General features: G+C 38.2%; 2 protein-coding genes across 5 annotated transcripts in view; one reads left to right on the top strand and one right to left on the bottom strand.

Moving 5' to 3' along the window:
* Positions 1 to 14,432, top strand: part of ofd1 (OFD1 centriole and centriolar satellite protein) — a 103,032-nt gene extending 88,600 nt beyond the window's left edge. Inside the window, exons 19-23 of one of the 3 annotated variants that reach the window (XM_060833477.1) lie at positions 723 to 839; positions 8,435 to 8,607; positions 11,194 to 11,340; positions 13,304 to 13,368; positions 14,247 to 14,432. In XM_060833477.1, coding sequence (XP_060689460.1) covers positions 723 to 839; positions 8,435 to 8,607; positions 11,194 to 11,340; positions 13,304 to 13,368; positions 14,247 to 14,289 — 545 coding nt within the window. In that variant the 3' untranslated portion in view covers positions 14,290 to 14,432. Of the gene's footprint in view, positions 1 to 722; positions 840 to 1,737; positions 1,769 to 8,428; positions 8,608 to 11,193; positions 11,341 to 13,303; positions 13,369 to 14,246 lie in introns of those variants that run through there. The other 2 variants (XM_060833476.1, XM_060833478.1) reach the window with 2 other exon arrangements.
* A 429-nt stretch (positions 14,433 to 14,861) lies between these two features.
* Positions 14,862 to 25,343, bottom strand: part of LOC132821010 (proteolipid protein DM gamma) — a 195,307-nt gene continuing 184,825 nt past the window's right edge. Inside the window, exons 5-7 of one of the 2 annotated variants that reach the window (XM_060833479.1) lie at positions 25,007 to 25,080; positions 24,744 to 24,809; positions 14,862 to 16,521 (exon numbers count right to left, since the gene is read on the bottom strand). In XM_060833479.1, the coding sequence (XP_060689462.1) occupies positions 16,369 to 16,521; positions 24,744 to 24,809; positions 25,007 to 25,080 (293 nt within the window). In that variant the 3' untranslated portion in view covers positions 14,862 to 16,368. Of the gene's footprint in view, positions 16,522 to 19,398; positions 21,386 to 24,743; positions 24,810 to 25,006; positions 25,081 to 25,343 lie in introns of those variants that run through there. The other variant, XM_060833480.1, reaches the window with a different exon arrangement.

The raw sequence follows: 25,343 nt of genomic DNA, 5'->3' as shown, positions 1-25,343 counted from the left end.
GTACTAGGAGTAGATATGCATTAAACTTCAAAATTTATAATTGAAGTTTCTTGATTTATCGGCAACTTTTCATTTATTATATTACAATGATTGCACATTTAGGTTTATTTTTGGAGTCTTTCCTGCGAAAAGAATAGTAAACTGATACCGTTGAGTCATATGTAATGCATAGGTAAAGACAAAATTTAACATTTTTTTCTATTTTTAAAAGTATTCTTTTCCTGACATGAAGCTCAAGAGAGACAGAATGTCTGTGAGGCTAAGAATCAATCTTGCAACCCATTGAAAATCTCAGTTCTGAACGTAAGCTATAGGAATAACTGCAGTGTAGATATATAATTGTGCAGGAATAATAAAGTGTGCCATTATTAAAATGGCAGACATTTGAGTATATTAAAACAATACTACTGTGAAGATCAATATTCAGAGAGATTTCTATTTATGTAACTGTTAACTCTGACTTCAAAGAGTATAATTCATTTTCTAGTTTCCCAGGCAGTTAAAATTTTGAGTTATTTTCTGGTCAGGGATTTATTGAGAATTAAACTGCAGTTCTTTTTTGAGAAAGCAAAAGCACATAGAGTTTTTAATGAATAAGTGAAAAATCTGACCAGAGACACACAAAATCAATAATTTGTTGATTTTCATAAGTACTGTTCTATTGCCTTGTTTTTTTTTATTTCATTGTTGGAATCAAAAGGCTTATTGTTTATTTCTTACAGAGCAAGAAGGCAATCTAGCCCATAACAAAAATTTGTCCCAACATCGGGAGGAAGATCTTAATAGAGGATCTAATTCTTCGCTAGACCAAGAAGCAATGTTAACTCCTGCAGATGCAGGTGGGTTTGTTACCATTCTGTGATATGCTACAAGAGAGTGTAGATTGTTGTATTCACCTTTGGGAAATTGCTAGAAAATTATTTTATTACCTAAGAGTTGAATTTTAATGTTTGTCTTGGTCAATATTTATTGATGGTATCATTCCTGCAATATAAATTTGTATTAAAGGGTCATGAATAGTGTTGATTTTTGTCTGTTGACCTTCATGTGCAAATACAGTTATTTGGCTGCTCACAAAGTAGGAGAAATCATCTGGAATTATTGGAATCAATTCGGTTCTCAATCTGCAGCAGGAGATCTGAAAATTGGGTGAGCAGGTCTTGGATAGGTTTTATCCTAAAATCCTTCTGATTGTAATTTTTAAACTAACCTGCTTTTATGTCCTAGTTTACTTAAGCACCTTATATGATAGCAAAACTGAGTACAAGCAATAATGGTTAAATCAACACCAATGCCACAGCATATTGGCCAGATTTATCTGTCTGGTTTCAAGACCTAATTTGAATGGTTCCAATCAAAACTCCATGTGTGACTTAATTCTTAGACTGAAATATGCTTGATTATTTTGCTTTACAATGTTTACAGAAATACCTTAATACTACTGCAGATTTTTTTCTATGTTTAATATTTTAGTTTTTGTTTAAATTTTGGAAAACAAATTTTATTTGGTCACTGGTGAGCCTTTAAATATTCCAAAAAATAACGTCCAATAAGTTTCTGGACTGGATTGAAAATGGAGGAATGCAGGTCTATAATTTGGAATAAAAGAGTGCACATGAAAAGGAACTCTTCCAATAATAATTCTTTCAACTTTCAAAGAATTCAGGCAAACTGTAGAATTCCTTGACTGGATAAATGAAGTTATTGATAACTGTTGGTTTGGATTTAATGCTCTAGGTTGAAGATGAAAGAAAGCATTTTAGACAGATGAATGGAACTTGAGTTACACTGTCCACACTAGTCATTATGCCAAATGATAATTGAACACAGCAGTTTCCATAACCAATGGGTTAACAGGGAACTATTTGCAAGGCTGAGCAACCATTGCAAGTCAGCCCTCAACATAGACATGCCATAATGCATGGCAGATGAGGTAACCATTGTTTTCTATTTTCTGCTCATTAGCTATTCTCAAACATGAGTGCTATGAGGTAATGAGACTGGAAGTCAATACCCAACCACCATATGCTTGCAAAATTCAAAATACAAATTAAGGGTAAATTAAGGCTAAACCCATTCCCTGAATTACCTGGGCATTGGGAAGTCTGTTAGGAGAATATTGAGAGATTGGTAAAATTAGCTTCTTGACAGAGAAAGGAAAACATGTCCAATTTTACACCCACCATTTGAGCAGCGAGACAAGAAGGTAGTGAGTGGAGAGAGGCCTATTTGCATGACAGTACATCTCCTAATCTTACCTCATTTATATTCAGTTACTTTTTCTCTCATGTGGAATAGATAAACTTGATGGTGACATTTCATAGAATCCCTACAGTGTGGAAACAGGCCATTTGGCCCAACAAATCTACAGAGACCGTCTGAAGAGTAACCCTCCCAGACCCATTTCCCTACCTTATTACTCTACATTTACCCCTGACTAATGCATCTAATCTACACATCCCTGAACACAATGGGCAATTTCTCATGGCCAATTCACCAAACCTGCACGTCTTTGGAATTCTGGACATGAAAGTCAAAGCACGGCATCGAGCAGCTCCAGCTCACGTCTTGCTCTTTCGAGCTTTCATCTTGGACAGTCTTGAACATCTCCAGGTACTCTCTATAGCCAGAGACTGTCTACACCCATCGTTCACATTAGTTAGCATTGGGCACACGTCGGCCTCGTCAGTGGTGCATCTCTGATTCTCTGGCACTCTAATACTGTTCTTTGAAGTGCACCAACACTTTACATTATTATGGTTTTCTCAGGTCACTTTACTTATAAGGAAAGGCACCCATCTTGTGCACCGGAACACAATGCATCTCCAGGCTCTTGGCTCACTTTCGTGGTTTCACTCACACTGCTTACTTGGATTCTGTCAGCAGCTCTGCTTTGCCTTGTCTTTTTGTGCTTTGTGGCCTCATTCAGAACACACAGGCTTCCAACAATTTTGTCTTGCGTTGCCATTTAGTGCCAAAACATGTATGTTCAGCAATACAGATCAGTCCAGCATAAGATAGCAGTTGACACAACAACTGTGCTTCAGGCAAATAGTCATGTCTCGAAGTTCAAGGGGAGATCTCCTGGTTAAGTCAAGGGGACTGTCTTCGGGTATGATTTGCTGCCACACTCATTTGGAGACAGCATCTGATTTCAATCCAGAGGCCTTGACACAGCCAGTTGGCTGTTTGGGATGGTCAGGGTTGGGTTTCCATTCCATTGACATCCAGAGAATGTGCCAGAATGAGTCCTGCAGCTCCAGTGTGACCAGTCTAGGGGGTAGTGGTAAGTCGGTTGGGGAGTTGCACAGAGATCATTAGTTGGGCTTGTCTGATACCAAAATTGGAGGTGTAGTGGACAGCAAAGGAGGTTACCTCAGATTACAATGGGATCTTGATCAGATGGGCCAATGGGCTGAGAAGTGGCAGACAGCGTTTAATTTAGATAAATGTGAGGTGCTGCATTTTGGGAAAGCAAATCTTAGCAGGACTTATACACTTAATGGTAAGATCCTAGAGAGTGCTTCTGAACAAAGAGGCCTTGGAGTGCAGGTTCATAGCTCCATGCAAGTAGAATCGCAGGTAGGTAAGATAGTGAAGAAGGCATTTGGTATGCTTTTCATTATTGGTCAGAGTATTGAGTACAGGAGTTGGGAGGTCATGTTGCAGCTGTACAGGGCATTGGTTCGGCCACTTTTGGAATATTGTGTGCAATTCTGGTCTCCCTCCAATTGGAAGGATGTTGTGAAATTTGAAAGGATTCAGAAAAGATTTACAAGGATGCTGCCAGGGTTGGAGGATTTGAACTAAAGGGATTGGTTGAGTAGGCTGGGGCTGTTTTCCCTGGAGCATTATGGATAGGATAAATAGACAAAGTCTCTTCCCTGTGGTGGAGGAGTCCAGATCGTAGGGAGGGCATAGGTTCAGAGTGAGAGGGGAAAGATATAAAAGCGACCTAAGGGGCAAGTTTTTCACGCAGAGGGTGGTACGTGTGTGGAATGAGGCTAGTACAATTGCAACATTTAACGGGCTTCTGGATGGGTATAGAATAGGAAGGGTTTGGAGGGATATGGACTGGGTGCTGGCAGGTGGGACTACATTGGATTAGAATATCTGATTGGCATGGACAAGTTGGACTGAAAGGTCTGTTTCTATGCTGTACATTTCTATGACTGTCCAGAAGGTTTTGGCCAAAGGTCACCACTGTTTGTTTGAAAGTTAAGGGACTGGTTGATTAGGGCCATCGCTGTGATGTGAAGGCTCAGGTAGTCAGTAATAGGGCATGGTGGGAGTATGCTGGAATGCAGAGTGAGAAATGAATGTGAAGGGAGGCAAATAAATATACTGTAATACTATGACTCTTTATTCTTGTGTATTTTTAAATTGTGGACTGAAATGGGAAAAGAATTGGTTTAAAAACCAAGGATTGACAAAGATTACTGCACTTGTTTAAAAACAAATTTCTTGATATTCATTGTATGTGTTGTTTGCACAGCTGTTGGTTCAGCAGTGAAGGGGCTAGTTACGGATAAGCTGGAGCTAGAGGCTGGAAATTTGGCTGCTTGGTGATCAGTTATCAATGACAAATGCTTCCTGTGTGCCAGTAGCTAAATGATTGACTCCCAAATAATCGAACAGCTTGGGTGTGAATGTCTGGGGTAGAAGTCATCAGATCTGCAGAAGGGAAGGAACTTTGTTTCTGCTCGCCAATAAAACGTCTCTCAAACCTGAGATAACCAGTTTATTTCACGCTCATTGATCACAAGAAGCTGTACCTTAATTGATACATTGAAACTTTGATAAGTGTAAACTAGTCACTTTGTGACTCTTGCAAAGTAGTATCTGAAGAAGGAACATATGTAGGCAGTGTTTGAATCAGCAGAAGGATAATGTCAACAAACCCAGTGGAGAGGGACCACTGAACCACCTTTCCAGTCTCTCATTGTTACGACAGTGATTCATAATTGTTTATCTTTAGTTTAGAATATTTATTTGTAATAAATAGTAATTCTTATTAAGAACAGAAATCTGGTCTGTACTTTGACAAACTGAGACTAAAAGACAGGTAAATAGGAGAATTCTACAAACTTTTTAAATCTTTAATATTTGTAACAACTCTGAATAGTGGGGAAAGTACTTCCTGAATGTTTGTAAGGTGTGACAATCTAACTGTGGGAGATAACAGTACCTTGGAGAGTATGGGTTTATGTGGGAAGGGATGGTCATCTATCCTGCCTTCAACAGGATGATGCAGCATGATGGTCAGCATAGCTGACCTGTAATATCAAGAAATTAAAACTTAATTCAGAGTCAGGTAGGAACGTGTGGCAGCTCAATCCTAATCAGGTCGACAGGGAAGAAAGGAACATGAAAGATTTCTTTTTTTGGTCAATGATTATCAAACTGAGCTAGAGTACTGGCCTCGGAGTTCTGGATTAACCTAGTAAAATTTAGTCTGCATTAACACATGAAATGACTCGTGGTTCGTGTGTGGAATGAACTTCCTGAGGAAGTAATGGGTGCGGGTACAATTGCAGCATGTAAAAGACATTTGGATAAGTACTTGAATAGGAAAGGTTTGGAGAGATATGGGCCAGGAGTAGGTAGATGGGACTAATTTAGTTTGGGATAATGTTTGGCATGGACTGGTTGGACCAAAGGGTCTGTTTCTGTGCTGTATGACTTTATGACTCATCAAAATCCCATATAGGAAGGAACTGCGAATGATCAAATCTGGTAAAAGAGCAAGCCAGTTAGAATCGACATATACTTATTTTGTACATTTGGGGCGCAGTGATTGTGAATGTACATCTGGGCCAGAAGATCTGGGATCATGTCACACCTGTTCCAGCCGTGTGTCATAGCATGTCTGAACAGGTTGATTAAAATTTCTAAGAGGAGCTAGAATGAAGCAAATTTATTGTAAATGCTAATTTCCTGCCCAGAGCTGATGTCATTTTAAGGAAGGCAAGATCAGGGGCAGTGTAACCATCTTCCCAAATTTGATGGGTACCTTGTTAAGCTTATTAAAAAGGTCAGTTCAGGCCAGACCTTGGAGGATGACTGAGACAACAGCTGCAGCCACAGGTTTCCCCTCCACACCAGCACCCTGGCAGCTGTGGTCATTTTAATATTTCAAAGACCTAAAAAGAGCTCAGAGAGCCAGGAGGAGACATGAGAAGTTGTTGGCAGATAGGATCAGGGTTAACCCTAAGGCTTTCCATAGGTATGTCAGGAATAAAAGAATGACAAGAGTTAAATTAGGGCCAATCAAGGATAATAGCGGGAAGCTGTGTGTGGAGTCAGAGGAGATAGGGGAAGCACTAAATAAATATTTTTTGACAGTGTTCACTATAGAAAATGAAAATGTTGGCGAGGAAGATACAGATATACTTGCATCTAGACTAGAAGAGATTGAGGTTCACAAGGAAGAGGTATTAGAAATACTGCAGAGTGTGAAAAAAGACAAGTCCCCTCGGCCGGATTGGATCTATCCTAGGATCCTCTGGGAAGCAAGGGAAGAGACTGCCGAGCCTTTGGTATTGATCTTCCAATCATCATTGTCTACAGGAATAGTGCCTGAGGACTGGAGGATAGCAAATGTGGTTCCCTTGTTCAAAAAGGGTAGTAGAGACAACTCTGGTAATTACAGACCAGTGAGTCTCACTTCAGTTGTTGGTAAAGTGTTGGAAAAGGTTATAAGAGATAGGATTTATAACCATCTAGAAAAGAATAATCTGATCAGGGACAGTCAGCAAGACTTTGTGAAGGGTAGGTCGTGCCTAACGAATCTTATTGAGTTTTTTGACAAAGTGACCAAACAGGTAGATGCGAGTAAACGAGTTGATGTGGTGTATATGGATTTCAGCAAGGCGTTCGATAAGGTTCCCCACATTAGGCTATTATACAAAATGCAGAGGAATGGGATTGTGGGAGACATAGCAGTTTGAATCAGTAATTGGCTTGCTGAAAGAAAAGAGGGTCGTAGTTGATGGAGCATGTTCATCTTGGTGTCCAGTTACTAGCGGTGTACCGCAAGGGTTGGTGTTGGGTCTACTGCTGGTCGTCATTTTTATAAATGACCTGGATGAGGGTTTAGACGGGTGGGTTAGTAAATTTGCGGGCAACACTAAGGTCGATGGAGTTGTGGATAGTGAGGAAGAATGTAGTAGGTTGCAGAGAGACATAGATAGGATGCAGAGCTGGGCTGAGAGGTGGCAAATGGAGCTTAATGTGGATAAGTGTGAGGTGATACACTTTGGACGGAATAATCGGAATGCAAAGTACTGGGCTAATGGTAAGATTCTTGGGAGTGCAGATGAGCAGAGAGATCTCAGTATCCATGTACACAGATCCCTGAAAGTTGTCACCCAGATTGACAAGGTTGCTAAGAAGGCATACAGTGTTTTGGCCTTTATTAATAGAGGGATTGAGTTCCGGAACCAGGAGGTTATACTGCAGCTGTACAAAGCTCTGGTACAGCCACACTTGGGAGTATTGTGTACAGTTCTTGTCACCGCATTATAAGAAAGATGTGGAAGCTTTGGAAAGGGTGCAGAGGAGATTTACTAGGATGTTGCCTGGTATGGAAGGAATGTCTTACGAGGAAAGGCTGAGGGCATTGAGGCTGTTCTCGTTAGAGAGAAGAAGGTTGAGAGGTGACTTAATAGAGACATACAAGATAATCAGAGGGTTAGATAGGGTGGACAGGGAGAGCCTTTTTCCAAGTATAGGGAGAGCAAACACAAGGGGACACAACTTTAAAGTGAGGGGAGATAGGTATAAGACAGATGTCAGAGGTAATTTTTTTACTCAGAGAGTAGTAAGGGTATGGAATGCTTTGCCTACAACGGTAGTAGATTCGCCAAGTTTAAGTGCATTTAAGTCATCATTGGGCAGGCATATGGGCGTACATGGAATAGTGTAGGTGGGATGGGTTTCAGATTAGTATGACAGGGCGGTGCAACATCGAGGGCCGAAGGGCCTGTACTGCACTGTAATGTTTTATGTTCTATGAAAGCACAATGGCAAGATGTGGCTTTGCTAAGGTGTCCTTTTTGCCTCTGTAGCTACGACAGCTTGCCTCTTATCTTTAATTAGATGCCAAAAGTACACTGTGCTTACTAATTGGCCAAATCAGACAAAATCGTTGTTGATGTTTGGGAGTCTTGTGTTGTAGTGGTAGTTTCCCTGTCCCTGGATCAGGTGACTCAGGTTCAAGTCCCACCTGCTCCAGAGGTGTATAACAACATTGCTGAACAGGTTGATTAGAAAAATAGGCTAAATTTTAAAACCAATCTAAAATGGTGACTACAGAGGCAAAACATGGTAATGTATCATATCAATATATTCTGTCATATATTCTTTAGGTTGAAAAATTATGATCTCAGAAACGCATTGAGTTATTTCTAATGTGTGTTTGAATAAGGTGCAGGTAAATTCAAAAATCCTGAAGAAGAGAAAGGCAGACAAGATGAAAAGGGCAAAGGAGAAGAAGAAAAATCATGGGAAGATCAGAGGCAAGGAAATGGAGACAAACAGTGCCTGGGAAGACAGGAAGCAAAGGAAGGGGAACAAACAGAACTGGAATTACTAGAATTGGAAAAGGTGAAATGCTTTTTTTTGTATAGAAGATGCTTGTAGTTAGCATTTTACGTTTTGCCCTTTATTGCATTATATATTGTGTTTGTATTTTACAAGTGTCTTGCTGACACTGGAAAGCATGCCAAAAGCAATAACTGACTAAACTGGTCCTCACCCTAAACAACTTCTCTTTCCAATCTTCCCACTTCCTCCAAACCAAAGGAGTTGCCATGGTCACCCGCATGGGCCCCAGCTATGCCTGCCTCTTCGTAGGATATGTGGAACAGTCCATCTTCCACAACTACACTGGCACCACTTCCCACCTTTTCCTCCGCTACATCGATGACTGTATCGGCGCTGCCTCATGCTCCCACGAGGAGGTTGAACAGTTCATCCACTTTACCAACACCTTCCACCCCCACCTCAAATTCACCTGGACCATCTCAGACTCCTCCCTCCCCTTCCTAGACCTTTCCATTTCTATCTCGGGCGACCGAATCAACACGGACATCTACTATAAACTGACTGACTCCCGCAGCTACCTAGACTACACCTCCTCCCACCCTGCCCCCTGTAAAAACGCCGTCCCATATTCCCAATTCCTTCGTCTCTGCCGCATCTGCTCCCAGGAGGACCAGTTCCAATACTGTACAGCCCAGGCGTCCTCCTCCTTCAAGGACCGCAGTTTCCCCTCAGACATGATCGACGATGCCCTCTACCACATCTCCTCCACTTCCCGCTCCTCCGCCCTTGAGCCCCGCCCCTCCAACTGCCACCAGGACAGAACCCCACTAGTTCTCACCTACCACCCCACCAACCTCCATATACAGTGTATCATCCGCCGTCATTTCCACCACCTCCAAACGGACCCCACCACCATAGATATATTTCCCTCCCCTCCCCTATCAGCGTTCCGAAAAGACCACTCCCTCCGTGACTCCCTCGTCAGGTCCACACCCCCCACCAACCCAACCTCCACTCCCGGCACCTTCCCCTGCAACCGCAAGAAATGCAAAACTTGCGCCCACACCTCCTCCCTTACTTCTCTCCAAGGCCCCAAGGGATCCTTCCATATCCGCCACAAATTCACCTGCGCCTCCACACACATCATCTATTGCATCCGCTGGACCCGATGTGGCCTCCTCTATATTGGGGAAACGGGCCGCCTACTTGCGGAACGTTTCAGAGAACACCTCTGGGACACCCGGACCAACCACCCCGTGGCTCAACACTTTAAATCCCCCTCCCACTGCACCAAGGACATGCAGGTCCTTGGACTCCTCCATCGCCAGACCACAACAACACGACGGTTGGAGGAAGAGCGCCTCATCTTCCGCCTGGGAACCCTCCAACCACAAGGGATGAACTCCGATTTCTCCAGTTTCCTCATTTCCCCTCCCCCCACCTTGTCTCAGTCAAATCCCTCGAACTCAGCACCGCCTTCCTAACCTGCAATCTTCTTCCTGACCTCTCTGCCCCACCCCACTCCGGCCTATCGCCCTCACCTTGACCTCCTTCCACCTATCTCATCTCCATCGCCCCTCCCCCAAGTCCCTCCTCCCTACCTTTTATCTTAGCCTGCTGGACACACTTTCCTCATTCCTGAAGAAAGGCTTATGCCCGAAACGTTGAATTTCCTGTTCCTTGGATGCTGTCTGACCTGCTGCGCTTTTCCAGCAACACATTTTCAACTCTGATCTCCAGTATCTGCAGTCTTCACTTTCTTCCCAAAAGCAATATTAGGCAGACTACTTTGACCGCTAAGATTCCAAAATTTACTATCACCTCATCAGATAAATAATGCCATTGAGACCCAACTCCAAAAATTGAAAAATATGTCAAGTACCCCAATTCACTCTAACCGAACTGTGAGCAATGCTAGGAGAATTTTCAAATTTCATTTATTAGAAATGATTATTTGTTAGGAAGACAAATAATGGAATTGGCTTGGAGGCAGTAATTTGGGTATTGAATCAGGGTCCCACTGTATTAAATGGGGGCCTTAACCATACACTGTGTGGGGAAGTTGGAGGGGAATGGGCGGTCCTTCAGCTTCATAGAAGCTGTTTACTAAGGGAGAGAGGGTACCTCCCTGTTAAGGTTAGCTCTCTAAACTTTTGTCAGCATCAGCACACAATGATGGGTCAAATGAACAGTTTCTGGATCATTATCTGAATCATTCCAGGATTCAGAGTTATTCTATAAACAGTAATTAGTAGACATCCTTGAATAGTTTATGTATCTTTTCTTTCTATCTAATTCATAACTGAACCTCTAATCTTCATTCCCCAGCCAAGGTCTGAAATGTGCAGGTAATTAACAAGTGTAAAGTCATATCCAATTTATCAAATTATCCTCATGATGTTTTGTATTCCAAATATTTTAATATCACTGTCGCCTCTTTATTCAGCTATAAATTAATACTGTAAACTTTGCTATCAGTGGAAATTTCAAAATGCTCATTACATTTATTCAAGACAATTCATCTTTCTTCATCTTCAATATCAAAATGTTCCTCATTTCAGAACCAGAGCTTCTCCTTAAACAAGTCTTGTCCCTTTCTTTTTGGTCATTACGATCTTAATGTTTTGAACTTTACACAACTTAAAGGAGGAGAAGCGGAAGATCGAGCCAAACGAAGAAAGATCAAAGGAGCAGAGTTCAGAAGGTGTAGAATTGCCAGCTTCAAGTACAGATCCACTTGAAAAATATATGAAGATAATTCAACAGCAGAAAAAAGAAGAACTGCAAGAACAGGTAATTTGATGTTGGCTTTTTAAAGTAGAATAATTTTTTTGTGAAGGCAGAGTGGGATAGTGGGGAGAGCAATAAATTTCAAATTTCTGCATAAACAATTCATCTCTTAGTCCTTCTCTCAAAGCAGTGTAATGTTTCAACTTAGTGCCATCCTCTTAGCTATTTATGATATCTTTGTGATGACTATTTGAGTATCAATCCAAATAATAGTTTGATCAGTTTTTTAAAAAATTACATCAAAAGAATTTTAAAACATTTTATTGAAATACTTGATTTGATAACTCCAATTCATTTCTGGTGTAACACAGCATGCCTCTATGCTTAATTCGAGTTAATCTAAATCACAAAACATTTACCTGGGTAATATTGCTTCATTTCTGTGGGCAAGTTCAGAATTTGGCATCAATGGATTTTCATTCTTTATGGGATGCTGGGTTTGTTGGCTGGGCCAACATTTGTTGCTCATCTTTAATTGTAGTTTTATTTGTGAGACAGTCAGTGGTTCAGTGGAAAGCTCAAGGTATGAAACTTACCACATATTTCTCTTGCTGGGTGTTTTCCACTCTTCTATTAGTGTCCTTGAGGAAGTTACAGCTGACCTGTTGTCATATTGATGCTAAATGGCGTTGAACATTTTAATAAGGTTCCATGCTAAATACAGTTTCAATTCTGAAATATTATTTGACTACAGCTTTTGGATGGCGAGCAAAGTTTGGAGAAATTTGTCCAAGTACACAGAACAACTTTTCACAAACTTATCAGTGGTTTCAATTATGAGTTAAAATAATGAATTAAAGCAAATCCTCCGGCAGCTAATATAAAGTATTTCAATTCTGCTTATTTTAAAATGGCTCCTCCCACAATAACTAAGAAATATCACAAAAAGGACAAGGGTTAGTGTAGAATGTGAAAACAGGGTTTGGTTGAGTTCATGTTCTTGCTAAATGGAAGATTGCCATGACAGCATTGAAGTAATTTAGTATGAAGGTGATTGTGATGTCGATGAGTGTTCCATTAGCAGTTGAGATAGACACTAAGGTAGACAATGCCACAGATATGGAAGTCTGTAATGCTTTTGGTGGAGATGCTTTCAAAGGGAAACTGGCAGTGCAAAATAGTACTAAATTGCTATTGTTCAAGATTTTCCACTTACTTGATCTGAACACTCCATTACAAGCATTGCCTAGTTCTGCCTGTCTAGCAAGTCACCCCAAATACCAGTTTGCTCCATTTGCTAATGAAGCACTGAGTCGCATAATATTTCAGTGCTATTCTAATCTGTTTCCTCCTTTTCATCTTTCATAAGCTTAACCAAAACTCTTGCTCATCTTTCCTTTACAAGCTGTGCTTATTTGTCACCTTTATTCTCACTGACATATATTGGTTTCCAGATCCTCATTGATCAAACTTTAACTTGTTACTGTTTTAAATCTTATGATCTTGACCTTGCCCCTCCCTAATGCTAACTGCCTGATGCCTACAATACTACCCATATCTACTCCTTTCTTTTGCTCCATTTGAAGATATACATCTTTGCTTGGCTTCCAACCATTCCTTGAGTAAAAAGTGAGGTCTGCAGATGCTGGAGATCAGAGCTGAAAATGTGTTGCTGGTTAAAGCGCAGCAGGTCAGGCAGCATCCAAGGAACAGGAAATTCGACGTTTCGGGCGTAAGCCTGATGAAGGGCTTATGCCTGAAACGTCGAATTTCCTATTCCTTGGATGCTGCCTGACCTGCTGCGCTTTAACCAGCAACACATTTTCAGTTCCAACCATTCCTCCCCAAGATAATTTTGTTTTTAATGTACATTTTTGCCTGATTAGAGGGGTACAAAATATCTTTTCCACATTAAACTTCAACAAAAAAATTGCCAATGTGATTTGCTAAGCTTAAGTTTTTTTTTAATATACTGTGACAGTTTGATAACACTAAAATGAAATAGCTGCCCAATGTTCTTTTCTAGAGCTCTAAACAGGAAGTAGAAGAGAGTTCTTTACTCCAAACACTATCGGATGGGAAAGCTGGCAGGTAAGAAAAATATCCCAATTTCATATTTACATGCTTTTTAAAAGATGCAATGGCAAAATAATAATCTATCATATTTACTAGAGCAAAATAAATCTGTGCAACTCATTTTTGCCTCGTAGATTATGCTGAATAAGTTGAGTTCACCTTTGCTTTTCAAAATATTGCTGCCTAAGTATCATCATTGAATATGCAGCAGCAAGTTGTTGTGCTACAAATAGATGTTCCATACATTTTTAAAATCTGATGAAATAAATTATTGTAGGGATAACCATGTGCTTATGGAGAAGCAGAGTGTGCTGTAAGGTGTTTGAGCTCACGTAGGCCTAAAATCTCCAGGATGTCCAATGGTAATGTCTGTTGTGCTGAATTAACATCTCTGAAGGGTATTAGTCATTCCTTCAAATTGAAAATGACAAATGATTATAGCATTTTGTACGATGACTCCAAAGCTATTTATGTTCAGAGCAATATTGAAAATCTTACTAAGTGTTCAAACTCTGATATTAAATCAAATAGAGCTGCATGCAAAAACCCAGACAGCATTCGGTCCTGGGGTCAATAAATGCCAACAACAGGATCCATGCTTAGCAAGGGAGAATCTAACCATTGCTAAATTCCCACTGTTAATGTCCTAAGGACCAGAAAAGCACACATTGTGTTGTTAAGACATTAGTAATTTTACTTTGGCTCCCCAGAGCGTGTCAGTTGTTTATAAGACACAAATCAGCAGTATGATGGAATATTCCCTACTTGTCTGGATCAGTGTAGTTCAGTTCCACGTTCCTCCAGGTCGACTGTTTTAATAAAGACTGTGGCTACAGTGAATAATATTAGCTATATGGCTGTTCATTACTTAGAATTATATTTTCATTTTTCAGTTCTGCAGCTTCACATGATGAGGATGATGACAATTTCTGGTGAAATACATCCAATTACAACACAGACCTATCGCAGACCTACACTTGAAATTTCCATCGATTTATATAAATCTGTAATTATTAACTATGTTCTGCCAAAAGACAATTTTTAAAATGCTTAATTAGTCAGTAAATACTGTTATTATAATCATACATTTTTATGCAAAAACTCTGTAAAAGAGAAGTTTGAGAAAAAGTTAAAAACTTTTATGAATGATACAAACCTATCCCTTCAAGTCTGAATTTTTCAGCTATTGCCTGAAGTACATAGCCTGCTAATACTATCTTTGGAGACTGATGTTTATATGTAAACTAATTGCGGTGAGTAAACTTGCTGAGGAAAACAGAAGAAATGCACATTTCAGAAATGCGAGATTGGGAAGAAACCAAAAAAGGCTTTAGAAAACAAAATAAAGAACAATGAAGAGAATAGTGGCTTTTGGCCCCAGGTTGTTGATTGATATCTTTGGCTAAGGTCATGCATCTGCATAGGTATAAAATTTTAACTCATGATTTATTAGCCATTTGAAAGGGAATGACAGAAAGATGCTGACTCTTGCAATAGAAAATAGTTTACTTATCAGATTATAAAAGAGAAATTACAGAAGGTGATTCTAAACCATGCAACTTCAATGCGTAGAAATGTCCTGTTCAAGCAACTAAATGAAACAGGGTAACATTGTTATATTAACAAAACCTAATTTTTAGTTCAAAGCAAACACTTGTCAGATTTACCCACATGCTTTGTTTGTTCAACTGTCTTGCCTTGGATACAAAGAATTTGACTTGCTGAAATATACAAGAATACTTTAAACATCTTAACACTATTAGAAAGAGCTTTTATTTAATTGTTAATGAATTAGCACATAACTAGTGAAATTGAAAAGTAAATTCCACAGAAAAATCCTGGAAGCAAACTTGGTTAATCTTTCTCTTCATATGTAAGTAAAGTTTATATGCCTAAGTTAATGTTACAGTTTAGTTTGAAAGAATGCTGTATACTAAAAATGATTTAATTACAAAACAACATGAATGAATTTCGCACAACTCTTGTTACTGAAATTTATCTCAGGAACTATCCAGGTTAACAATATGTGAAGATATCCACTTTCATTCTAATAATTAAATTGTGTTAGATATGGGAATTTTAGTTTAAATCACAAAAGCAATCTAAGCACTGGCTTTTTCTTATCCTAATTTTAGCAGTACGTTTGGTAAAAGTGAACAAATGCTAATTTGAGGCATTTGCAATCTTCCTTTGAGGAAAAAGAAAGCTGTAGGAATGAGGCCATCTGAACTGTAAAATGAAGTCAACTGGATTTAATCATCTACTTCTGTCTATCAAAACTGAGCTAAAACGAAGTAATAAGTGGTGTTGGTTAACTTGCACAACAATAGAAAACTGCATGTTTAAGATATAAAATGATAAATGATTAATGTATTAGGTTATATTTGCTTATTAGAAACACTGAAAATACTAATTTCAGGTTGGGTATTTTTTAAAAAAAGCAGGCATGATTAAACTATCTAGGTCTTTATGAACAAATTTTAATGAAATGATAAAATAAAGGCGGCTGTGGTCCACAGTAAGAAATCAGATGAGAATATATGGAAAATGAAAGAGATCCATTGCAAAACCACTATGTATTTGGGATATATTTACTTGGATTCCAAAAGCTAGCTTCTTTGTGTTTGTACTAGCTCAATTAGTTTATTTTTGCCTAAACCTCCCCACCTGACCCCAACTGCTGTTGATCTGTTTGTAATGTACACTGAAGTTGTACAGCAAATGTCCAGAAATGGAAAAAAGGGGCCTAAAGACTAATTCTAAGTACAGTTCATGATGAAAAAAATACTGTTTAAAAACTAAGCACTTTCCTGGAATCTTAGGAACTGAGGAATGATCTGTAACACAGGAATTAATACAAACTGCTCGCTGAAGATGTTCAGTTTGGTACTTGACACTTGCACATTTGCTTGTTAGTGGACGCACATCTGTACTGCACAGCAGTCTATAGATTTGTCACAGCTGCTAGGTTTTCTGTTCAATGGCTCTGTTGGTAAATGTTGGACTGTATTGTTCTTATGTGTAAGAATTCAGTCGTTCTTTTGATCGGGAAGCATGGATATCGTGAAGTTCCTGCTCTTCTTTCGTTTTGAGATCCTGGTATATTTGCATTTTGCATGCGTCCTTCAAGTACGCCCAGTTTGCAGACAAAATCATGAGGAAATGGATCTGGAAGAGAAGGGTGAGGAGGATGGCTAGTGAGCATGTCAAGATGCATAGCATGCTGCTAGTCAGATTACTCCAAGCTGTTAATTAAAACAAGGTTACAATTATGCGTAAAACTAAAGATTATATAATTCTGAGTCGTGCAACAACCTAGTTGTTATTTGGGATCACACAAAGACACCGCTATCAACACACAAAAGTATGGCCATGAAAACTAATTCATGAAGCTCTATCTTGAAAAGTAGAAAACTGTCTATGTCTCTATTAAACTATGTCCTGAAAACATTTGAAAATCATGCACCAAAGCTAGAAACCAAATCTTATGAAACTAATTTCAGCATTCTGTATTTTTAATGATACTTTCTAGCTATGCATGTGGAACAGGGAGCTTACGATGCTATTTTCATGAATGAGAATTCCTGGTATGTTAGGAGAAAGGTTGTCAAAAACATGTGTAAAACTGACTAAATCCCACCCAAAATGTAAGTACATAGAAAATACTTCATTTTGAATCATCACAAAATCATAGAACTCCTACTGTGCAGAAGAATGCTGATTGATCATTAGAGTCTACACTGACCCTCTGAAAAGCAGTCCAGCCAGACAGAGCCTCCCACTATATCCCATAATCCTGTATTTACCAGAACCAATCCACTTCACCTACATATCCCTGAACACTACAGACAATTTCAGCATGACCAAGCCACCTAACCTGCACATCTTTGGATCTTTTTCTGTCAGTGAAAATCGATGACAGAAATGCTCGAGGAATGTATTTGAATTAACATCAATGACTGCAAGATGAAGTCCAATAGTTGTAATGTTGGTATAGTTTCAGAAATTATCCCAAGTGATTAAGCTTCAGAAAGAATGTCTATGTCTCAGCATCTTAAAATACTCCCAAAGGAAAATTAAACCTCCCTAGGTTTAAAAGTAATCATTTTTGGATAGCTAGGAAACCCAAATATTAATTTAATCAGATTGTGATAATATTCCCATTAACTTTCATTTGTAAATGTTAATTAAGATTTCCCATGTAACAGTTGAGGCTAATGTCTATGCTTTTCCTATGTTTAGATTTTCAAGTCTTTAAGTCCGAATCACTTCTGCAAAAGCTGAAGGAAAGTAGAATTAATTGCTATTCTGATAATTATTCCATTGCTCGAGCATAAAACAAATTAGCGGATGACTTCAGGTTGTGAAAGGGAGTGGAGCTTGGACACTTTGCCCAGCATCCAACATGATTGTCAAAAATCTTAACGAAATAGTGGGATCTACATTCATACAAGTTATTCATTCACCAGAGAACTGAATAAAGTGGAACTGATGCTAACATTAAAAAGACCAAAAAAGTGACACAAATTTGGAAGACCAAGTGACGAAGAGAGGAAACAACTAAAAGGTGTTGTGTTCCTGCAGAAAAGTACAACTCTTCAGGCGCAATAGGGAACAAAGGAGATCAAAAAGAGAAAAAGGCAGGGGGTTACATGAAAGTGGTCTACAGTAGGGACCAGAAATTTGAGAGACTATTGCTGTAGAAACCCAAGCACATAATATAAATCTAATTTCTATAGCCAGAATGTTAAGCCGTCAAAAATGCTACATCATTTTTTGGTGCTTTAAAGCAGATATTTGGAGTTTCAGCTTAATTGTTCATGAAGCATTTTTTGGTATTCTTGTGAGTCTTTCCAAATGCAGATGATGGTTAGAATATCCTTTCACTGTCCAAATAAAAACCCTAACCTGTATTATCTGAGAAGCTGTCAGACTTGGTCACATGACTAGAAATTGTCCTCTGCTTCAAGTGAATCTGAGAATTGAATGATTGACTGAGGAGTAGAAGAACGTCTTGTATGTAAACTTGAAAATTCAGTTGGTCAACCATGACTTTCAAAGTTAGCTAGAACTGCAAGCTCAAACTTTATCAACTACATTAATCTGCATGGAGTGCGTTCCAACCTAATAAAAGTTAGAATATAACAGCTCTGATTGATGGAAAAATATTGCTCTGCAATTAAAAATATACAGCTAATACTGACCAAAGATTGACTGATGATGACCACCTTGCCTAGAGCAAAAAAACTGATGGGTATTGATAGGAGAAAGAGGATGAAGACTTGGGATTACTAGGTGGGAAAAGTAGATGGTTGACAAAAATTAGCAAACTAAATGGGCCGGCAATTGATTAATTGTAAATCATAATTTTCTGGACTTTTCTTTTAAGTGGTAATATATTTTCCAGCATGAATTAGTCACAATCAAATTCTCAATATTGCTGCTTATATAACTGATTTAATATGCTGCGTATTCCTACACTTGAAAATTTATAAATTACGATCATTTGTATTCTAAAAAAGGAAAACTAGGCACAAATGTAAAACAGATTTGCTGAAGGTTACAATGAAGCATCCTGTAAAATTAGGTACTTTGCTAAATATAATTCAAAACCTTACAATTCTGAACTTTTATTACTAGAGGGTCAGATTCAGACAGCCCAGTTTTTCTTATTGCTGAGTATGAATTGTCAATAAGCTAGTTTGCTTAGGATACTGCCATTGGATTTGTGTGGGAAAGCAAAGAAAACAAGCATGCACAATCTTGAATTACGTTGTGTCCATTGTTGACTGATGATTGTGAAGTAGATGTAACAGTTGTAAAAATGATTTTTTTGCCTGTTGTTTCCACCTTCCCAACTAAAGGAGAAGGTGCACTGGTAAATCAAATTGGGTTGGGGATAAATAATAATGGAACACATAATTCCTAAAGCATAAAACTTTACTGAAGAATGATGAAAATCACGAAAAGGCAGCGATTTTGTAAAGAAAGCATGTTTATTTTGAGTATATGAAGAAAAAAATGATTGAAAGTCAATAAAGTGTCTATACATACAATTTCAAAATACTGCATTAAGAAAATTAAATAATGCCGAAATGTGGGAATTTTTGTAACAAAAGGTGACTAAAAACAAGCGTAAAGCATGCAGTTTTGAGGTTAACAAATATTATAATGGCACATTTGAAGATTTTTTAAAAATATCTGGCAAAGGCAAGTGTTACACTTAATTAACATAGAAACAATTTACTAACCCTTGGTTGTCAATGCTGTAACTGTAGAGAAAAAATGTTAGTATTTAGGGCAGTCACTCACTCATACTAAGCCTCAAACTGGTGCATTCCCAGCAACACATGGGAATGGGGAATGGGAGACAACCTATATTCCGTCACTTCTTACACCAAGCAACCTATTTCTCACCATCTCTTGTACTCCAATAAACAAAACATATGCCATGGGTCAGGTGCAAGATCTGGCTATTTAAGAAGTCAATTTCTAAGGACCAAGACTGGTCTGGTTGTATTCAATTGGTCATTTAACAAATTTAGTCAGATTATTTTTGATGCACAAGGGTGTCTTAAAAGCAGTTTGATTGTCTCACTGCATTATTTCCCTTTTAAAACTTGTGTTAAATTGTTCTATTACAGAAGATAAAGTTCATCTCCCTGTATTTTTGAAGTCAGTAATCAGTGTGGGTTAGTGTTATATATGTCCATGAGAACGTTTTGAAGAAAATATTCCAGCAAAATGAGAAAATTAGGAAACTTAACTGAGTGCAAAGTATCTATCAATGCATACTTCTTAAATAGAAATTTGCTTTTACAAATCATGCATGTTCAAAGCTCCTAAATGTGCCCTTAACTGTTCATGACAATGGAACATAATAGATAAACTATTCCCACAAATCTACTTTGTTTCCAATACCAGCAGCATTTAATTGGACCCACTATTTTTCAACATGATTTTTAAAAATAATGGCAAGTGTATTGCATTGGTAAACCTGAAATAAAATTTACAAAAATGTTTGTCTTTTAACAACAGTTTATTGATTTGTATTTGTAGAGACCCAATTCATTGAGTGACCTAGTGCTTTTATTGAACTAAGCATTCTTGATGAAGACAAATATAGCAGGAGAAGGATATCTGATTTGGCATTTTATTGGTTGTAATTCTTTAATCTGATCAGCCAACTTAATTTGGTTAAAATATACTAGCCACCTGAATTTTCAAAGCTTCCAAACTGTTTACAGTGTAGTTCAGTTAGTCACCTTGTGGCAAATACACCAATTGGTTTACAGTTCAGACAAACCTAACAATTTGGCAATTCTAGATTATGTGGATCAGAAAGAGTTTTTTTAAAAAGATGAAATAGAGCTAAAGCAGATTGTGGGAAAGCTTTGATATAACAAGATTTGTTCCAATAAATTTCTCTTGCATTTAACACATAGGAAATCAATTTTGGACTTGTTTTTATTTTATCATCATTAGTAGTGAAACTGTTTTCACATGAAACCATTGATGCATTGTTCTGTGTTGAGTCTATCTGGTCATACTGAAACATGCATTCATTTGCAATGGCATGTGTGTAAGCAAATGAATAATTTAGGACCAACCAATCAAATATATAAAGTCTTTTTTTAATCAATAGACTTACTTCTATGCTCAGCAGGTCACATTCCAAGTTAATACAATGCAATCGGCATGAAATAGTGATCCCATATTAGGAAACAAAAATAGCCAGACCGTACATCCCTATGGCAGTCATGTTAATTCAAATAAGACACTAAAATGAGTGCTGTAAGTGTTGATGCTATATGATGCTTTCTTGTGCTATTTACAAATTATTCTTTTGTAAAATGCAGATTAATAAGTTCTGTTTTAGTCCATGATGCCAGTGGTAGTTCAAGCTACTCAGTGCGGCTCGTAGAGCTCTGTATACTGCTTCTATAGCAACTTAGAATTTTGTGCAGCAGTCTTCTCGACTCTTAAACTTCAAAACAGCAAAGTTATATGTGGTAGCCATCATGTAGATGAGCTGGTAGAAGGAAACAGAACAAAGTGATAAGACAATGCTCACCAACACCGGCACCCCAGACAACACTGCAAATCCACATAAACCCCTGTCAATAAAGTTTGACAACAAAACAAAATCCATTCATTTTGGCAGAAATACCTACAAACAAACAATTTATTGTACCTTTCAGTGAATATAACATTTTAAAATTATATTGTGCAAGCCCCTAGCCCCAAATTGCTTTTACTGTAAAGCAATACCAGTTATATTCAACAGACAATGGGAATACAAACACCATGTATTATCAACTTTGATAGGTCATGGTGACAGCACTACAAACATATCTACCAAATTGTTCTTACAGTTGTGAAATCAAGATGGTGTTCCACAAATAACAATCAACATTTATATTTAAATCCTAAAGTAAATCATTTTCCTAATTAAATTTAGACAGAAATGCTAGATTAACTGCAACTCTAAAATAGCAGATCAAAATTCAAGACACCAAATTCAAACTGTATTCTACACTCAATCATTCAGAACATGACAGAAAAAGGCACATGTATAAAAGTATCTAGTGGTTCTTTTTCAGAGCACTCAAAAACACCCCCAATGGAGTCGAAAGTAGTAAGAGGGGTACAGGTTGAACAGATCAAGTAAAGTCTGAAAGGATAAAATTAAGCCAAACAATAAAACAGACATTAAAAATACATACCAAAATGCAGCCTGGTAGAAAACTTAAATTGTATTACTTTCATTTCTCTCATCCCTGTCTCTGATCCCTCCTCACATCATGATAACAATAAAATCACCAGTCCCGCTCCACAATGTATCCCAATCTGTAGATTTATCTTTCGGTTACTTGAGCGTCCCTTTGATTTTTGTTATGAAAGGCCGAAGACTTTTAGCCAAGTGTTTGCCATGAATGTCTTGTTATTACAGTGTCATTTTTCAAAACAGATCCAATAAGGTTCAGACCAAAATTAATTTTATATTGTAATACTTATGCATTTAGTGGTTATCCTTATTTCCATGTGGAAAAATTAAAGGCTACTGTAAATTGTACAATCTATCAAACTTTCAAATTCTAATAAAATGAAACAACAGTTCTTCTCTGTGTAGCCTTTCATTTATACAAGTTTTTTTTTAAAAAGAAGTATTATTACTTCCCACAACTATTCTTCATGATTTGTACACAGTTAAATCATGGTACTCATCACTGTTAATATTAATCTCCAGAATGAATGGGTTATGGCAAATGAAGGCAGGAACAAAAAGCTTAAATCTAACAAGGAAGTGCTTTATAGAGTGTTGTATATGTAACAGGTGAAACAAAAGCACCATGCAGTGCCCCTGGAAAGCAAACCTGTTTGCTACATCATGTGTTCAAACCTCCTCATGATTCTTTCACAGCCACCAAAAGCTCTCCTGTTGCTGCAGGCCTTCCCACCCAAAAGCAGACCAGCCAGCCAGAAACAAGTCCAGAAATATCCAGGGAAGCTGTACTTCCAGATTTCCCTGCCAGTACACCTCACATCCCACCTCTCTGCAAATGTATCCCTCAAGTCCATGATACAGTACGTTGTATAAATCTGAAAGAGTGACATGTTTTCAAGGGTAAATCACCTCAGGCTTTTCACACTCACTAAGTAAATTCTTGCTATATGACAGGGAAGGTTGTGAACCTGAAATCTGAGAGACAAAGATTGTGATCTTTTGAAACAGTAATTGAGGGAAGATGGTTGCAAACATGAGAATCGACCCCACTATGCTACACACTCTCTCACACGCAGACCCTCTCTTATGTACACATACATACACCCCCACACACCCTCTCACAGACACGTACTCCATCACATTCACACAAACACACAACCATGCGCACTCACATTCACACACATATACAAGTCTATGGGGGTAGATTTGCATTTGCAGAATTATATTTGCAGGTACATTCTATTTTCCTCAAAAAGCACACAATTTGCAGGCAGTGAATCCATGTAATATTTTATATAATTTATAAATAGAACCAGTCTTACTCAAGATTGGGATACAGACAGACTCTAACCTCACACCTTTAATGCATTGTCTGAGCTGTCACTTTTTTTTAATATATAAAACCTTAAGTTATCTCGAGAATGTGACTTAAAGGAAGTTCTGGGATTTACGTATTAATTAACCGAAACATGCAACCATTATAAAAGATGAAAGACTTAACAGCAATCTAGATTTGTTCAATATACCATTTCAGTTGCATGACACTGTAATATTTTGCTATAAATTCTTGGTCTTATGATCCTCTTCTAAAGGTACCTGATGAAGGAGCAGCATTCTGAAAACCAAATAAACCTGTTGGACTTTAAACTGGTGTTGTGTGATTTTAACTATGTTATTTTAGTCATCAGTTTCTCTTCCCTTCCAAATAAAGAAATGGTTCTTTCCTTTACATAGAACAGTACAGGCCCTTCAGCCCACAATGTTTTGCTGAGCATTTATGTTAATTGAAGATCAACCTAACCTGCACACCCCTCAATTTACTGCTGTCCATGTGCTTGTCCAACAGTCGCTTAAATGTCCCTAATGTCTTTGACTCTACTAGTACCACTAACAGTACATTCCATGCCCCTAACACTCTTTGCAAAAAGAACGTACCTCTGACATCTCCCCTATACCGTCCTCCAATCACCTTAAAATTATGACCCCTCGTGACAGCCATTTCTGCCCTGGGGAAAAGTCTCTGGCTATCTATTCTATCTTTGCCTCTCATTACCTTGTACACCTCTATTGAGTCACCTCTCTTCCTTCTCTCTGGTGTGGAAAGCCCAAGCTCACTCAACCTCTCTGCATAAAGCAAGTCCTCCAATCCAGGCAGCATCCTGGTAAATCTTCTCTGCACCCTCTCTAATGCATCTATATCCTTCCTATAATGAGGTGACACTAATCAAGGGTATTCTGCTTACACAAACATACAAAGCAGTAGTAGGTCCTTTCACCATTCAATAAGATCACTGTTGACCCGACTGAAACCTCAAATCCGCTTTTCAGGGAGCGGATTCCAAAGATTCTGAGAGAAAAAAAAACATTGGCTTAACCTGTTTTCAGTGGGCAACACCTGATTTTTGAACAGTGACCTGTAATTCCTTACATCCACAGTTTATCCTAATGAAGAAGTGGGCAGGAGGAGATGGTGTGGTGCAGTGGGAGTTTGGAAAACACTATTACTGAAAGAAAACCCCTATACACTAAACATTACCTAAAGCAATTTCAGACTAACGGTAAGTTTTCAAGTCAAAAAGGATAATGTATAAGAGCCCTAAATTTGGAACAGAATTAAGCAGACTTAAGTGCATTCTGTCTAAATAGATTACACGTTACTCACCAGTGCAATGACAGTAGCACCAGCTCCAGCACAAGCTACGATAAACAGATGATAGGACAAATCAAACTGGAACAAAAAAGAATAAAATTACCACATCTTCAGCTACTTGTTGGGCTCTCACAAACATCTTGGATTTTTCAAAATATTTTATGAATAACATTGAAATAAATAATTATCAGTGGCACATTTATCTATGTATACTTTTTTCTGCACAATCTCTCACATACAATAAAAATATACATTGCATCCTCCTGTATATTTACCTCAGATGTGTGGCAGATGGTGGTCAAGGTTGAGCCACAGGCTTTTCCAGGTGAGGCATTCCAGGGAATAATACCTGTCAAATTAATTAAAGTAGAAGTAATGTTTCTAGTATAATGTCGATTAAAACCTGATGACGTTCAAATTGCCAAATGAACTCTTCTTGTTTGTGGAAAATGATTTTTTTTTAAAATGCCAAATCATTGGCTTGATCTGCCACGTGATTAAACATATAATCTCAGTCTTGCCTTTTTTTGACAGGTAATAAATTCATCTGGAGGTATGTGAGCATTTCCACCAACAATTTTTCGGAATAATTTACAAAACACCATTATTCTG

The sequence above is a fragment of the Hemiscyllium ocellatum genome, chromosome 12 (assembly GCF_020745735.1).
Source record: "Hemiscyllium ocellatum isolate sHemOce1 chromosome 12, sHemOce1.pat.X.cur, whole genome shotgun sequence".
Classification (NCBI taxonomy): Eukaryota; Metazoa; Chordata; class Chondrichthyes; order Orectolobiformes; family Hemiscylliidae; genus Hemiscyllium; species Hemiscyllium ocellatum.
Note: the sequence above shows the minus strand (reverse complement) of the source record. Positions and strands in the feature narration are given on the sequence as shown.